General features: G+C 36.6%; 1 protein-coding gene across 2 annotated transcripts; it reads right to left on the bottom strand.

The window, feature by feature from the left end:
- Positions 1-853: 853 nt before the first annotated feature.
- On the bottom strand, positions 854-18,306 carry LOC127806099 (glucan endo-1,3-beta-glucosidase 13-like). 2 transcript variants are annotated; one of them, XM_052343113.1, is made up of 5 exons: positions 17,911-18,306; positions 15,665-16,603; positions 3,196-4,467; positions 1,621-1,651; positions 854-1,519 (listed from the first exon to the last, which is right to left on the bottom strand). In XM_052343113.1, exons 2-5 carry the CDS (start codon positions 15,729-15,731, stop codon positions 1,399-1,401), a joined length of 1,491 nt encoding a protein of 496 aa, XP_052199073.1. In that variant the 5' UTR covers positions 15,732-16,603; positions 17,911-18,306; the 3' UTR covers positions 854-1,398. The 2 variants fall into 2 exon arrangements, with proteins under 2 accessions (XP_052199073.1, XP_052199074.1); XM_052343114.1 differs by lacking the exon at positions 15,665-16,603 and having other exon boundaries at positions 17,911-18,302.
- Between the last annotated feature and the right edge of the window lie 412 nt (positions 18,307-18,718).

Raw genomic sequence — 18,718 nt, 5'->3', positions numbered from 1 at the left:
TTTCATCTCATTTGAAAGAGAGCCAGCGAGTTGTTCTGCCAACTACACCAAGAAAATGACCAATTCTGAGTGGCCCAGGCCAACTACAGAATAGCTTGCTTGAAGAACAAGCAATTTAACTCAAAAGCCAATAAAAGAGCAAATTCATGAGGCTAAGGAAACATTGATTTGCTAGCATCCAGCTCGAAGCTGCTCAGCCCTAGCTCATTTCCTTATAAGTAGTTTTTTCATGTGTGGTCAATGTAGTCTGTTATTCAATATCAAAAACAAAATACACAATCGAAAGAAGGATAAAGAAATACAAAAATTTAAAGGCATTCTAATCAGGTGTTCCTCTCCCTCTCCAATAATTATATGCAAGTTCTTAATGAGCCAAAGAATCTTAATATAAAAAATTAAATCTTGAATGGAAAAGAGAGACCTAGCTCTAGATCCTCCCATTAGCAGCCCAATAACTTGCAGGCTCTATACACCATTTCATATTACAAAATTCCAATTAGTAGCAACTTGATTGGATAACTTTAAGTAAGCTTTACTAGTCTGATCAACTCATTTTTTCACGACCCAAAGTTCTAATTAGTGATAACCCTAGCCCATTTACAAAAAAATTCTAACACAGAGCATTACTCAAGACGTGACAAAAAGAAACAAGAAGAAGATCGTTGATGGACGACAACATTAGTAAGTTTCATTTGCCTTCTTAGTACTGGAAAGCCTCGACCCTAACTTGATTAGGATAAGGTGCAGTTATAATCACCAAGTATCTCCAAAAATATCAATAACTTGTGTACCCCAAAAAGAATATAAATATATATCAGGAGCTCATGGTGAGCATATACCATAAGCAATAGCATACTGCATAAATGCCATTTATTAGATTCACAAAGATTTCTAAGAACATGACATTTAGAGTTCAAAAGAAGTAAGATGTATCACCTATAACATATCTTTCTACATCCCAAAATTTGCTGCAATTATTTCAAGGTTGTGTGCTTATCAAGTGGAAGTTTCTAATACTGGACTTTGACCAAAAGTTGGACAAAACTCATTTCTTGGAACATACAACTTACACTTCAGGAGCCTTACAGGTACTAGGTGGTGATTGACAACTACTTAAGTGGCCAACCACAGCAAGTATAATATATTTGCAAACAAGAATAAAGTAATTAATGCAAATTACGCTATTTACGGGGCTTGTCCCGTAAATGCAGCTTATAACTGTGCACCAACTAATGTTTTACGAAACAAGATACTAATATTACCACAGAATTGACGCATCCTTGGTCGGGCAGCTCTTGAGATTTCTATTAACATCTTGGAGTAACATCTCTTGCTTTTGTCAAATAGGTAAACAACTGGCAAATATAGGTTTTTGGTCCTCTCATGCATTGTCAAGACTCAGAACAATAGTAAGAAGATGAAAAGAAGGCAACTGCAAATCCACAGAGAGAATCCCAGTTGAACAGAGGAAGAAATCGAAGGTGTTGCTGTTGTGTTACTTGCAGCAGTTTTGTTGCTCCTGTAAATTATAAGCAACAGCCAATACCAGGTTATGAATATAAAGTAGGCAAGGTAAAATTGATAATTCAAAATGAAAATTATTCGGAACAGTAAATATACCCAGCTGTCATGTACAGGCACTTGTCATAGCCTGCAAAAGCATACAAAGCATTAATAACCAAAGAAAATTCTGAAGCAAGCAAATAATATAAATACATGTTTGCTGCTTAAAGAAACGACATAGAATAACAATTCTTAGTGAATTTCACTATAGATATTTTTAAAATCATTCTAAAAAAAATTCAAATTAATAGAGAATTTGGATGGGCTGATCAGAATGGGAAAAAACAATTTGTTTAAATCACTTTCACCTTGAGGCCATCAACGGTTTTTTGAAGAAAAATGGAAAAAAAAATGATATACTTACCAACATGCAGATAGCAACACTTATTTTCCTTTCTAAAGCTGAAGCAGCTACTTTCAAAATAACAGAAAAGAAAGCGATCACTGGAAAGAGAGAGAGAGAGAGAGAGTTGAAAAGAGGGTTCCTTACTTCTTTCTTTCATTCAAAAATGGTAAATGAGACTTCCATCTGGCTCCCCAAGTGATAAAAGGAAAGAGCTCATCTTCTTTCTTTTTTTCATTACCTTATTCATGTTTGTATATGACAAATCCATTCAATTTCTAAAAAGGTTTACTAATTCTTCATTTTTCAGGTAATCTTTGATCAATGGTCATGAATGACTAATTTTTTACAACCGTTTTTCATCTTGATTCCATATGAGCAAGTCAGAAAGATTGAGATCTAGAACCAACTTATTTGATTTGTTGTCAATAGTCATGAGATGGAACATTACTAGCTCAAATGGTCATCGATGCTCCTATTATACTCATAGTCTTTGAATGATGAGAACCAACTGTATAGCAACCATATTGAGAACCCAAATATTTAAGTCTCATCAATGTGATCCTGTGAAGCAACCACTTGTAATAACAAAACTTGCAAAAAAAATATGTAATAAAAAGATACAATGCTCTAACCTGCTTCACCTTAAATATAATTCAAACAAGTAAAAATTCCATCTCAAATTGAGTTGGGTTAGCATTTCTCTTTTATATGTCCAAGTTACGAAAAATCCAAACATCTTAAGAGAGAGAAAGGTAGGAATCTATCAAATGACCTACACTCCTTGACGTGCATCAGGAGTCCACTGAAGAGAAGGGGTTATGAAAAGCTTTAACCCAATTCCTATAGTGATCAATATGAGAGTAACTAAAATCCTTGGGAACATTTGCATTTGTGTGATAGGACCATACATTTCTTGAGGCTCATTCCTCAACTGAACCATCTAGCTAACAGAATCCATGAACTAAAATAGACGAGCTGGCGCCACTCATGAGTACATATTTATAGTAACCTCACTAGTTACTTTTTTCTCCTTCCATAAATCATAGATCCAAACATAGCATTGGTGAACTCATGAGACTAAGAAAACCTATACTATCCTATAGCTATGATCTTAAATTTACCTAAAGATGCTAACGACTTAATAGGATTGCATATTATGAAGGGTCGCAAAGGAAGCAAAATGTTCTTGTCCATCTCAATCTAAAACACTTTTTCATTTAAAGTAAAACAAGACAAGGAAAAACAAAAAGTATTCACACAAAAAAAGTCAAACTTGGTATTCTTACTTGGATTCTTATTTGTTTTAACCCCTGAACCTCCAAAACTGCAAGCAATATCAGTAGCTCCATTTTGCTCGTAATAACTGTTGAATGCATATGATGCATGGGAAACTAGATTATCCGGCTCAAAACAAGGCTGACTGGGCTGAATAGCAGAACAGTCCACATTCCCAGAACCACAAGCCCAATCTAGGGCATTTTGTAAATCAGCTTTAGAAGCTGTAGAAGAAGCAATACACCATGTTCCATTTGAACTGGTAATATTTGCTTGCGTAGTCATATCCACAGCACCTCTTCCAGTGAAATCAAGGCTATACACACTTGTTTGGTCTGGATAGAATAGCCCCCAGTTCCTCTCAGATTCCATTCCAGGATTCCTGTTCTCATTGAACAATGAAAAAATATAAACATCCAATTCCTGTCCAGGTTTTGCAGGAGTACCAGTGTCATTGATGACATGACGAATCAGATTGGTGTTGTAAGTCTGAGCATTATCCGGAGTTGCAGCTGTCTCTTTGCTTGACCCTTTTGAGGGCCACCCTGTCTCAGTAACCATAATCCTAATTGTTCTGAAGTTGAGAGCCATCAGAGCATAATAAACCGCATCAATCTGTGCATCAAACAAATTGTTGTAGAGCAAACCTGTATTTGGATCAATAACTTCCGATGATGACTTAAATAGAGCATAATCTAGCGACACATTTTTAGGAGAATCCCTATAAGAATAGTATGGATATACGTCAACCATGAATGGTGACCTGTTCTCAGCTAGAAATTCCAACATAGGTCTTAGAAAGAATGCGTGACTGCTATTAAAAGCCCCTGCAGAGGGTGGGAAGGATCGAGATAAAACACCAAGAGAATGGGTACTTGAAACTTTAATCTTCCCCTGCAAACCAGTTTTTCTTAGAGCTGTGAAAATTTTTTGCATGGCAGGTACCACTAAGGCAGAGACATTACTGGGTGCTTCTGTAACTTCAGTGCCCACAGTTATGTATGTGACCTTCGTGGCAGGGTAGTAGGGAAGGACAGTGTTCCTCAGCCAGGTGTCAGCATAGGATTGGAACTGGGAGAATGGCAACAAGTCTGAATTTGGAATCCCTATCATGAGTTGAACTCCAGTGTTCGCAAATGCCTTGAGAACCTGGTTATTAGAGTCATATATCCTCACATGCCTAATCTTGTGAAGTTGAACCAGCTGTGCTACCTTATCAGGTGTTGGGATATCATCAGCATTTCTTCCATAGCACACTCCAATTCTGCTTCCCTTGGAAATATCTGCACATGAATTTGAAAATTTCAAGCTGCTACTGTTGTAGGAATTAAGGAAAATTATAAAAAAAATAGAGTCCAGGAAACTATCTTTAGGATAGTAATTTCCCCACTTAAATTAAAGAGCATAATTTATTTGAAAGATCATGACTATTAAGAATAGTCTTATGCATTGGAGAAGTCCCGTCCCTCCAATATAAAGACATGCCCCTTGAAATAAAAGACACATTGGTTCAAATTCTGGTCGTTGGAATTCCAACGTTCGAACTGAAAGTCGACTTCCAGAGGCCAACAACCAACTTTCGCAACCCTTTAGTCGACCCAGCCGAGAGCTATTTCTGCAGCATTTACAATAGTCGATTTTCACTCCCTGAGAGTCGACTTTTACTATAAACACTTCAAAAAACATAAAAATAACAAGAATATTATTATTAGATAATACTAATATAACACTTATATATAACAATCCCCCACTTATTATCTAATAATAATATCAGAAAAGAAGAATAAAAATGAGAACTCAAAACAAAAGTTGTTGGATATTTGTGTAACACATAACTAAAGGTGTCCAAGTCTTGAACCTTTAGAATGAATATGAACATAACATTCACATTCTTGCTACACACGAGTTCTTTGATTCTGCAATGGCAACGTATTTTTTAATGGGCCTTGCGCTTCATCTAAGTTTGGCAAGTACTCTTGGATTTCACCAAAATCCTTAGAAAGCGACCTCTCACTTTTCTACTTGCATAGGCTGTCTCATAAGGAATGTCCACAACTGCTTTATCACCCCACTATAAGCTATAAGAACTATTAAGAACTAAGTTCAACCTTCTTGTTGTGGAGAATCAAAAGTGCATATAGCCAAACATGAGACATTAAAGGAATAGAGTTTACACATATTCATTTCACCCCCACTATTCCTTAAACATATTATGCACTTCAAATGTAACCTCAGCATTACATTTTAAGGATAGTTCTTGATTGGATTGCCCTTGAACTCCTATACACATGAATTTTCAATAATAATCAATATTCATATGGAAGAGTAGGATTCAAATAAGACTACCTCTTAAATTGGTGATAGTCCCATGTTCCTCATGGCTTTTAAAACTTTCTCACTTGACAAAGGCTTTGTAAGAGGATTTGCTAGCATTTGATCCGTTGGAAGATACTCAATGGATACTTTACCTTTTTTAACAAGCCTCCTTACATGATTGTATCTCATTGCAATATGTTTACCATTGCTAGACATCCTCTTAGTATTATGAATTGCCGCTTGATTATCACAATATAGAGTTATAGGTCTCCTCTAAAAACTTCAATAAATGGAATACATCTCGTGAACCTCTTAATCTACCAAATATCTTTGTTAGCAAGAGACATAGCAGTAAATTCAGATTCCATAGATGATAATGCAACACGTGATTGTTTCTTAGATGACCATGAAACTATAGCTCCTCCTATAGTAAATAACCAACCACTTGTGGACTTAGAATTTCTTCTATTGGAAGCCCAATTAGCATCACTATAGCATTCCAAAACAGAAGTACATTTGTAATGCAGTCCAAAATTCAAAGTGTGTTTTAAATCCTTCATTAATTTGTCAATGGCTCTCCAATGTTCACTACTAGGATTACTAGTGAACCTACTAAGTAAGCCTACAGCACATGCAATATCAGGCCTAGTATAATTCATAACATATATCAAGCTACCAATTCTTTTAGCATATTCTTCTTGATTTATAGGATCACCATCATTAGGTATCAAGTTACCATGAGGATCAATAGGAGTTTTACTAGGCTTGCAATCAAAATAATTAAACTTTCTAAGCATTTTCTCAATATAACGTGATTTGAGTAAGAATATATTCATTTTCTCTTCTAATCACTTTGATACCTAGTATCACATCAACAGGACCTAAATCTTTGATATCAAATATTTGCATAAGAAATTACTTTGTTTCATTAACACAATCTATACTAGATCCAAAAATAAGCAAATCATCAACATACAAGTTATCAAGACCTTATAATCATTGGTGCATTTAAAGAAAACACAACTTTCTACTTTGCTACAATTAAAACCAATAGATTTAATCTCTTTCTTAAACTTTCTATACCATTGTCTAGGTGCTTGTTTAAGACCATATAAAGATTTATTGAGTTTACATGCTGTGTGTTCTTCTCCCTTTACCACATAGCCTTCAAGTTGTTGAATATAGATCTCTTCATCCAACTCACCATTGAGAAAGGTTGTCTTGACATCCATTTGATGAACTTCTAAATTGTAAGCAGAAGCAATAGCAAACATAATTCTAATAGTAGCTATCTTAGTAACAGGAGAAAAAGTTTCAAAATAGTCAACACCTTCTTTTTGACTATAACCTTTAACTACTAACATTGCCTTATATCTATCTATACTACCATCAGATTTAAGCTTCTTCTTTAAAATCCACTTACAACCAATAATTTTAGTATTAGAAGGAAGATCTGTCTAAGTCCAAGTATTATTATCATGAATTGATTTTATTTCATCATCTAATGCCTTTTTCCAACTCCGCCCAGGGATGTTATTCACTGCCGGTCCCAAGCCCGGATAAAGGAGAAGGGTTGTGTTAGGTAGCCGACAGCCAACGTAAAACTTAGTCGGATCCAAAACATGAACTCTAGACAAATTATGAAAAATCGTTTGGGCGTGGGCGTAACCCTTCATAGCGACGCGCTACATTGCCCGCGTGTAATGTCAAGTGAGCTAGGGCCACTGCATCGGCGCTGGGATGTAGTGACAAATGAGCAAGGGTTCTCGCATTTGCTTGGATGGGTGTGGGTAAAGAAACTAGTCCAAAATCAAAATCAAAAACAAAATCAAATTCAAAGTCAAGGCCAAAAACAAAATCATAGATTAAGGATTGGGTCATGGAACATAGGAACATTAACAGGCAAAGCTATGGAAGTGGTAGATGTGATGATTAGGAGAAAAATTAATATTATGTGCCTTCAAGAGACGAGATGGGTAGGGAAAAAAGCAAAAATTATATCAGAAACTGGATATAAAATATGGTACACAGGAAATGATCGAGCGAAAAATGGAGTGGGAATTATTATGGATAAAAGCTTAGTAAATGAGGTAGTGGATGTAAAGAGAATAGGAGATATGATAATTATGGTGAAAGTTAGTCTAGGAAGAATGACTATGAATATCTTTAGTACATATGCACCACAAGTAGAGTTAGGTGATGAGATAAAAGCAAAATTCTGGGAAGACCTAGAGGGACTCATACAAATGATACCAAGAAGAGAGAAAGTGATTATAAGAGGTGACCCAATTCGGCACGTGGGTAGAGACGGAAATGGTTATAGAGAGGTACATGGAGGGTATGGATTCGGGAAAATTAATAATAAGGGTAAGTCTATTCTAAATTTTGCTATGGCATATGGGCTCATCATAACCAATACTAGGTTCAAAAAACGGGACAAACACTTAATCACATATAAAAATATCACATCAAGCACCCAAATAGATTACTTCCTCGTGAGACAAGATGATAGGTTATGTTGTAGGGATTGTAAGGTGATACCGGGAGCGTGTTTGACTACTCAACATAGACTTCTAGTACTTGACGTCCAAGTAAGAAATTGGAAGAGAAAAAATCACATAAAACAAAATCCAAAAATCAGGTGGTGGGATTTAAAATGGGAGAAACAACTAATCTTCAAAGAAAAATTAAGAGATAGAAGGGAATGGAATGGAGAAGGACAGACAAACCAAATGTGGAAAGAAATGGCTAACGTCCTGAGAAGCACGGCAAAAGTAGTCCTTGGAGAGACAAATGATAGAGCCCCTAACCTTAAGGAGTCTTGGTAGTGAAATGAAGAGGTACAATTGAAAATTAAAAATAAGAAAACTTGTTATAAGGCTGTATATCAATGCAACAATGAAGAAAATCAAAAAAATTATAAAAAAGCAAAAAAGGCAGCAAAAAGAGCTGTTAGTGAAGCAATGTCAAAAGCATATGAGAATCTATATAAACGACTTGATACAAAAGATGGGGAAATGGATATATATAAATTAGCTAAAGTAAGAGAAAGAAAAACACGAGATTTAAATCAAGTGAAATGCATAAAAGATGAAAATCAAAATGTATTAGTGAATGAGGGAGCGAGTAAGGAGAGATGGAAGGAGTATTTCACAAAATTATTCAATGATGGTGGCAACACAAGAGTTAGGTTGGGACATCTTAGTAACTCTGAAGGGAACGTGAACTATACATTTTATCGACGCATAAGTTCAAATGAAATAAGGCAAGCATTAAAAAAGATGAAAAATCATAAGGCGATGGGACCAGATAATATACCAATAGAAGCATGAAAATGCATGGGAGAAGATGGCAGCTCCTGGCTAATACAATTATTTAACGCAATCCTTAAATAAAAAACAATGCCAGATGAGTGGAGGAATAGTACTTTGGTTCCTATATACAAGAACAAATGAGATGTTCAAAACTGTGAAAATTACAGAGAAATTAAGTTAATGAGCCATACCATGAAACTCTGGGAGAGAGTAATAGAACAGAGGCTCAGAAAAAAAACAAAGGTCTCAGAAAATCAATTTGGTTTCATGCCTGGTAGGTCAATAATAGAAGTTATATACCTACTGAGGCGCCTAATGGAAAGGTATCGGGATTATCAGAAGGACTTACATATGGTGTTTATAAATCTAGAAAAGGCCTATGATAGGGTCCCTAAAAAAGTATTATGGAGGGTTTTAGAGAAGAAATGAGTCAGAATAGCCTATATACAAGCCCTTAAGGACATGTATCACGGTGTAGAGACAAGGGTCAGAACATGCGAAGGGCATACTGAACCGTTTACAACTACAATAGGACTGTATCAAGGTTCTGCACTAAGTCCATACTTATTTGCTCTAATAATGAATGAACTCACTAAAGATATTCAGACAGATGTGCCATGGTGTATGCTATTTGCAGACGATATAGTGTTGGTGGATGAAACAAAAGAAGGAGTGAACACTAAGCTTGAGTTGTGGAGAAACAATTTAGAATCTAAGGGATTTAAATTAAGTAGAAAAAAAACAGAATATATGGAATGTAAATTTAGTAAGAATGCAAGAGTGGATGATGTTATAATAAAACTAGAAGACCAAATCTTACAAAGAAAATACCATGTTCGATATTTGGGATCAGTGATTCAAAAAGATGGAGAAATTCACGAGGATGTCGCACATAGAATTAAGGCACGTTGGCTAAAATGGAGAAATACATCGGGGGTGTTATGTGATGGTAAAATTCCATTAAAACTGAAAGAAAAATTCTATAGGACAGCTATAAGACCAGTCTTGCTGTATGGCTCAGAATGATGGGCAGTCAAATACCAGCATGAGCAAAAGACAAGTATAACGGAGATGAGGATGTTAAGATGGATGTGCGACCATACAAGAAAGGATAAAATTAGAAATGAAGTTATTCGTAATAAGGTAGGAGTAGTGCCAATCGATAAGAAGATGAGAGAGACTAGACTAAAATGGTTTGGTCATGTGAGAAGGAGACCAAGAGACGCTCCTGTGAAGAGAGTTGATGAAATGGAACAATTAGTCAAAAAAAGAGGTAGAGGCAGACCCAAGAAGACTTTGGGAGAGATATTAAAGTTTGATATGAAGTGTATGAATTTAAATGAAGATATGACAAAAGACAGAAATATATGAAAGTCTAGAATTCATGTAGCCGACCCCACATAGTGGGATAAAGGCTGGACATGTTGTTGTTGTATCCAATGCCTTTTTCCAAAGATTTGCATCAGGTAGAGACATAGCTTCCTCATAAGTTATAGAGTCCTCTTCTATAGAATATGTAAACATACCAAGACCTAGATCTTTTTCAATCCTACGTCTCTTACTTCTCCTTAACTCAATAGCCTCTTGGGCATTTGTACCGACAGAAGTACTAGGAGAAGGATCACCCACATGTTTGGACAAAACATTAGAAGACTCTAACTCATTTGATAAATCTTTCTCTAACACACTATTAGTATGCAAATTTAGAAATCTAGATGCTTTACTATGCATTGAATAAGCCGAGAAGATAGACTTAGTAGCCTTACCTAACTTAGGTCTTTTTTGTGTAGAATCTAGTACATAAGCAACCCCAAACTTTGAAATAACCAATGTTTGGTTTCCTATCGTTTAAAAATTCGTAAGGTGTTTTATCTTGACCTTTATGTAGAATTCTATTATTAATATAACATGTCGTGTACAGTGCTTCACCCCATAGATTATTAGGTAACTTAGAATGTAAAAGCATAGCACTCACCATTTCTAGTAAAGTTCTATTCTTTCTTTCCGCTACTCCATTTTGTGGAGGAGAATTAGGTGCAGAAAATTCTCTTATTATACTATGTTGTTCACAAAAAGAAACAAATTCAGAAGTTTGAAATTCACCACCTCTATCCGACCTAATCCTTTTAATCTTCTTATCGGTTTTGTTTTCTATTTCTTCTTTGAAAATCTTGAACTTTCCAATGTCTCATCTTTTGTTCTAAGTAAATACACATACATATTATTCTGAAAAGTCATCTATAAATGTCACAAAATAACTCCTTGTCATGACCCTAGGACCAATAAAGGGGCATATTATTGTAATAGGGTATAATAGTTTGTTAGGGATATTTTACAAGTTCTTAGAAGCACACGAGTGCTGTTAGGATGTTGTTAGGTATCAGTTAACAGCTAGCTAAGTCCTATATAAAGGCTACTTGTAAGAGATTGGGGGATATGCTTGAATTGAAAACAAAGATCTTAATTCTCTCTCTACAATTTTCTCTCCAATCTCCCTCTCGTTTCTCCCCTCTCTCCACTACTCTCCCTCATTTCACTCTAATTTCTGCCCCATTTCCCTCTTGAATCATTTTGTTTCAGTTCTATTCAATCAGATCCTTCCAATTGCCAATTCCAACCTTGTTATGAACCCTAGGTTCATGACAAATGGTATCAAAGTATTGTTCCTTGGCTGTTAATGTCCGATGGCTATCAACGACTCCTCTGCAATTGATTTCCGACAATCTAGGCCGCAATCTTTAGCGACCCCGGCTAGTTCAAGGAGCTACCATCTATCGATGATCCTCAGCCAGTCGTTAAGATTGCAGTGAGTAAGGAGTTGATTCTTCAAGTTGATCGGAAATTATAGTCGAATCGAACTAGAAGATTTCCAGCCATAGAATCCATTGCGGCTGGCTCTTCCAAACGCTGAAGCAGACTCAAGGCCAGGCGATTCCGAATTGGAAGTGTTGTCGATTTTTGGAGGCAAAACCGGCAGTGACGCTCAGTTGTGAAACTCAAGCATGTTGCCGACTTCTGGAGGCAACTTCAAAGGACGGTCAAGTTAGTGAATTTTCATATCCGACCATGATAGAGGAGGTGAGATACGACCACGATTCTCGGCAACCCAAGTGAATTCAAGGAAATATCTACTAGTGGTCCTCGGCCCAGAAGGTCGTGATTGGAGTGGGTGACCAGAGGTGAAGCGGACAGCCCAAAGGGTTGCGACTATCCAAGGCGAGCGTGAGTCCGTCGAAGGTGAAGCAAACGGCTCGGAGAGTTGCGACCAGACTAGAAGACCATTCCGACCCAGACCGATAAGCTTCCTACATGTGTGGTTGTAGTGTTGCAGTTTTGATTGGGAATTCCATTCGAAATTCTGTGGGTGTGGCCGCCAGATATGAAGGCACGGTGGTGCTGCAATTTTTGGGTCGAGAAGCAATTCTGACAGTATGAGTGAAGCAAACAACCCACCTTGATCGGAAAGGGATTCCGACCATTTTGTAAGAGTCAACCCAGAGAGAACCGGGCCCATAACCGACGACTGAAGCAATGAGAATCAGTTCTCAACAGTCAATTTTCTATGAGGGTGAAGCAGTCCGATGATATAAGCCGCAATTGTCGTGGACTTAGGCGACTCGTAGAGCAGTTTCGATGATTCTCAATTGCTGTGATTTCGATTGTGATTCTCGGCTGACAGTTAGACAATCTAGAGGACTCTAGAACACTGATCAAGTCGTTGTAATTGTGCGACTTCTTCTGCTGCTACAATAGACTTGACCTTGAAGCAGAACAATGGCTACAATTTGCCACTTATTGGATCAATTGCAGAGGTGACTATTGTGAGGTAGTCACAATAGGGAAGTGTGGGAATTAGGATGGAAAGAGTTGCAGTTTCTTGGCCTATTGCTTTTCCAACCAGTGAGATTTCGTCTAGGAGGAGTAGTGCACAAAGGAGACCAATGGAGTCTCAATTATAGCAGAAGAATGCTTCATTTTCAATTGGAATTGAGCCTCAATGGCAACCAAAGAAGGCTGCATTTTCAGTTGGCAGCAACAGGGATAAGGAGCAATGTAGCTAGAAGAATCAAACATGGGAAAAGAAGTTTGAAAATGAGACTAGCCGAAGGGACAAAAGAACAAGCAGTGGGATTCATGAAGAGTACGAGAAATTTGACCGTATGTTTCGCAAAAAGCTGCAGGAGTTTGCAATGATACTGATCAAGAAATATCATTACAACTTCCCCACTGAATACTTTGATGATTATTGCGGGAGTTTTAACAAAGATAAATTCTTTAAAATAGAGCCGCCGGAGAAATTGAGGAGGCAGGAAGCAGATTCATTGCTCACCTCCAATGTTAAGTAAAAGAAGTATACCAATTTAGGCGAAATTGACAAGGAAGATACCAACTCATTACCCCCGTCGGCTAGTGCATAGGTTGAAGGATTTGGTGGTGTTCTGGATCAGAAGTTTTTGGGAAATGGAATAGCATTGGATCAGGAAAATATGACTGAAGGACCCTCAATCTACACAGATATTGGGGTTGGAATCCTTCCTCCTATTTTGGACCTACCAAAAGCTAAGGATTCTTTGGCTTGGGTTAAAATGGGCAACAAGAAGGTGGAGATAGCACTAGCTGGAGGATATCTTACTACCAACATAAAAGGCTCTACCACTAAACAATATGATGGTGTTGCCGCCATTTCAGAAGGGGCAAGCCAAATTGCAGAAGGTGTGAACCTGTTGTCAGTATTAGGGGTAACAGAGGTAACTAAAGCAGAGATTTCAGGGGAGTGGAACACACTCGCTGAAAAGAGAGATATTGATTTCTCTTTTAGCTGACAGAAATCCTTTACAAGTTATGACCCTGCAAGTAGTTCTCTCCACCAGCAGCAAATTCAAAGTGGTGAGGAATTTTGGAAACCGGTTGTAGCTAAGGAAAAACTAAGGGAGGTAGCTGAATAAGTTATAGGTTTTGCCGAAGGGAACAAAATTCCGCTGTTGTATTAGTTCATCCTCCAATTGGCAAATCCAAATGCTGGTCTATTGCATTGACAGATGAACATATGATTGAAGACGGTGTTGCAGCAAGTCATGATGCTATTACAGTTGAGAGAAAATAAAAGAGGAAAAAGCCTAGAAGAATAAAGAAGGAAAGAAGCATTAAACTGACAGAGAAAGTTGGGATTGGATGAATAAGAACGGCTCAACGTAATAAGTTTCTTGGGGACAAGAAACCTTTCAAGGTAGGGGAATTGTCATGACACTAGGAGCAATAAAGGGGCATTATTGTAATAGAGTATAATAATTTGTTAGGGATATTTTACAAGTTGTTAGAAGCACATGGATGTTGTTAGAATGTTGTTAGGTATCAATTAACAGCTACCTAAGGCCTATATAAAGGCTACTTGTAAGAGATTGGGGGATATACTTGAATTGAAAACAAAGATCTTAATTCTCTCTCTACAATTTTCTCTCCAATCTCCCTCTCATTTCTCTCTTGTTTCTCCCCTCTCTCTATTGCTCTCCCTCATTTCACTCTAATTTCTCTCCTATTTCTGCCCCATTTCCCTCTTGAATCCTTCTGTTTCAATTCTATTCAATCGGATCCTTCCGATTGCCAATTCCAACCTTGTTATGAACCCTAGATTCATGACACTCCTCTAGTCAAATAATCTTTATTATCACATAAATTAGTATGAATAAGTTCTAAAAGATGTGTGGTTTTAAAAACAAGCCTAAAAGATGATTTAGTGATCTTAGCTTGTGCCATAACATTCACAATTATTTGTAGTGTAAACATGAGAAGACTTTGGAATATACTCATGTGAAATCATACGATGCAAACCATTACTACCTATATGACCTAACCTATAATGCCAATAAATATTCACATCATCAACAATATAAGCAGAAGCACATGAATCTTTATTGATACTTGGAACATACATATTGTCTTTAGCATATCCCTTCCCAACAAATAATCCTTTCTTTGAAATGATTACTTTTTGGGAATCAAACACAATTTTAAATCCATGATCATCAAGTCTTTTAATAGAAACAAGGATTTTTCTAAGTCTAGGAATATGATACACTTCTTTGAGTGTAAGTACTTTGCCAGAAGAGAGAGGAAGTTGCACAGTGCTGGTTCCCAAGACGATACAAGTGGAGGTATAGCCCATGTAGACCGTCTTTACTTCATCCATTACCTCATAGGTCTTGAAGGCATCCTTGTAAGGAGTGACATGGCATGTTGCTCTAGAGTCTAGCCACCATTCTTCATTCTTGTCCACCATAAGGATTTCAGTAAGAATGGCTATCATCTCATTATATTCCACAGCATTGGCTTATCTTTCTTACCTTTACGAAATCTACACATTCTAGCCAAATGCCCCATCTTGCCACACACAAAGCAAGGTCCTCTCTTCTTCTTATTGATTCCTTCCTTGGACTCAAATCTCTTCTTCTTGTTTAAAAAGCCTTTCTTTTCATTATGGAACTTGTTAAACTTGGATTTAAAAGGTTTGAGAGAGGAACTCTCAACATTATGCACATTATCTTTATTAACAAGTAAATCTCTCATTCTAGCTTCATTCTCAATTTGAATGTGTTGAAGTAATTGATCCAACTTTAGAGACTTTGTCTTGTGTTTTAACTTCTTTTGGTAATCTCCCCAAGAAGGTGGAAGTTTACCAATTATAGTACACACTTGAAAAGTCTCAGAAATTGGTTCACCAACATCAGCACATTGAGAGGCAATATCATTAAGTTCATTGACTTGATCTATAATAGGCTTAGAATCATGCATTTTAAAGTCAATGTACTTGTTAATTATAAAGGACTTGTTACCAGCATCCTCATTGATATACCTCCTCTCAATAGCAGCCCATAATTCATAGGCAGGGAAACATTTGTGAAAGACGTTGAAGAGTGCATTGCTCATGGCATTGAGGATCATAGAACAACACACAAAGTCATCTTCCACCCATTTGTGTTGTGCAGGAGTGAGTGACCCTTCATTGCTCCCATCTTGTGGATATGGACATGTTAGGACATATAGGACTCTGGCCACGGTCAATTGGTACATGATCTTCATGCTCCAACGCTTGTAGTTCATTCCATTGAATTTCTCTAGTCTTTCCACCTCTTGAACTTGTGGCTTGCAAGAAGACTCCATAAGAATATTACTATCCTAAACTTGTAGGAATTAAGGAAAATTATAAAAAAACAATAGAGGAACAACAAAATAAGAGTGGAATATGTTAAGCAAGGCATTTCCAGGAAACTATCTTTAGGATAGTAATTTCCCCACTTAGGTGCAAATGGTTGATAGAAATTCTACCCCCAGGATACAATGCCTAATTTTAAGAAATCAAAATTGCACTTTTTGATTTCTTCTACAATCAAGAACTCAACCCAACAATGAGAGAATAGAGAGTAAATAGAGAGATAGATAATGGCAAATGAATGAAGAAGAATAGATGGCTTGAAGTATCTATTCTTGCACACCAAATGTCCACACTATTTATAGACATAGAATGGGTGCTACCAATAGACACGACATAAATTAAAGAGCATAATTTATTTGAAAGATCATGACTGTTAGGAATAGTCTTATGCATTGGAGAAGTCACGTCCCTCCAATATAAAGACATGCCCCTTGAAATAAAAGACACATTGGTTTAAATTCTGGTTGTTGAAATTCCAATGTTCGGACTGAAAGTCAACTTCTTGAAACCAAAAGTCGACTTCCAGAGGCCAACAACCAACTTTGACAAGCCTTTAGCCAACTCATCCGAGAGCTATTCCTGCAGCATTTACAACAGTCAACTTTCACTCCCTGAGACTCGACTTTCACTATAAACACTTCAAAAAACATAAAAATAACAAGAATATTATTATTAGATAATACTAATATATACACTTATATATAACAACTACAACATTAATCATATGCATCAAAAAGTGTACATCTAATACAAGGAGAAAGAGCAGAAATATCACAATAACAGATGCAGATGACAAAAGGCCAGCTCTGGTATACGTCTGTAAAGCAAATGAACCATATTTCACAATATGCTAGTTATTGATCTTGCACAAGTGTCACTATTTCTAATATCTACCAACTATACAGTACACTATCTCTTAAAGATGGAAAATAAAAAAGAGGGGGGGGGGGGGAAATTTAGGCACGTGTTTAGAGACATAATATGAGATTCAACCATCAAGCAATGTAAAATGGTCCACATCCACATACTTGGTTGGAATATAATTCGTGACCCTGACCACTTGAAACTCTAAATAGATATCTATTGCTAATTTATCTTCCCATAATGATTAGATGAATAATTATGGTAATGGGGAACATTTGTTAGTTTAAAGCCATTCATTTTTAGAAATGCTGTAATAAAATGTATATTTACAATGGAAGATTGTGTACAAGAAATAAGTAGTGAAGCGTGAAATCTGCAAAATGCACTTTCCGCCTAACATTTTCATGACCTACCTAAGATCAAAGACCCTGTCTCACTGACAAAAATATAGATGAACCTAACTTGGTCGCAAGGGTAAGTATGCTGCTTTTTGACTGACAGACGTCTCTTCTGCAAACAGAGAGGGGATTGAGAAGATTGTGTACAGATACGAACCTAAAGTGTGAGCCTCATCTTAATGCCCCCTCGTGCAATCACTAAGCAAGAACATTCATGAATAAAGGAGAAATACCTTTTCACACATAGTTGTATGCACCGTGATCACTCCTGAGACAACATTCTATGTGTATGTGCAGTGAGAGGGGAAAAAACCCCAAGAAAGAGACATTTTTGAAGAAAAAGCGATGATTTTAGGCCTCCGAAAGAGAAGAAGTACAATTAACCTTAATTTTCCATACTCCGTTCAACATTAACAACCTTCAACCAAAAAACTCATCAACCTTCAGAAATATGGCTGCCAGCACCAACAAATAAATATTCAATGACAAGCAAAAATTGAATCCGTCCAACCACAATAACAAACAGCCATACACTGCAGATACATGGATGACAATGTATATAGACATATAAGGAGAGAGAAAGAACGAAGAAGAAGAAGAATGAGGAATGCAATATATACAAACCGAGAAGCATGAGGAGCAGAGAAGCGGCAAAGATGAGCCTGAATCCTCTTCCCATAGACCTTTCAGAGCCTCTTCCCCTTCTCCTAGTTTCGCGGCCACTTCTTCGTCTTCCTCTTCCCTATTAATTAATCCCTTTCTAACATTCTTCAATTTCCTCTCTCTCCCCTGCTCCAGAACTCCACAAGAGCGTACTACGCAGAGACTCTGCCCCCACAGAGAACTCCACAAGAGCATGCTACATAGAGAAAGAGCGAGAGAGAGAGAGAGACAGGAATGGTGTCAGCGATGGTGGGAGCGGACTTCAGATTCATTTTACAAAATTGAATTTAATGGCGTCTCTGGATTCCGCCACTGTGAAGAGCAGAAGGGAAGAAGCCTGTCTGTTTCTGTAGGTGCAGAGCTGGACATTGGAGGAGACCTCAAACAACAAAATCAAAATCAATATTTTTATATAGTTTCATATTATATAATCTTACATTATTTAATATAAGATTAGTGTGACAACCACAACAAACAAATACCCATTATTTATTGAGCCCAATGTTTTATGTTTTCAGGACTATCTATTACTTTTAAGAACAATAGTTAAATATTAATAATGTATTTTTTAATAAAATTATATTAATTACATTTTATTTTTAATATTTAAATAATTTTATTAATTAATTAGACTATATAAAACATGACATTTTTGTCATTATCTAATAAAATTATTTAAATGTTAAAAATAAAATATCACATATACATTTTATCTAAAAATAAATTCATTTATTGGTGCTTAATGATTATTTATTATTTATTTATTTAT

The sequence above is a fragment of the Diospyros lotus genome, chromosome 7 (assembly GCF_014633365.1).
Source record: "Diospyros lotus cultivar Yz01 chromosome 7, ASM1463336v1, whole genome shotgun sequence".
In the NCBI taxonomy this organism is placed as follows: domain Eukaryota; kingdom Viridiplantae; phylum Streptophyta; class Magnoliopsida; order Ericales; family Ebenaceae; genus Diospyros; species Diospyros lotus.
This window is presented reverse-complemented; position numbering and strand designations above follow the sequence as displayed.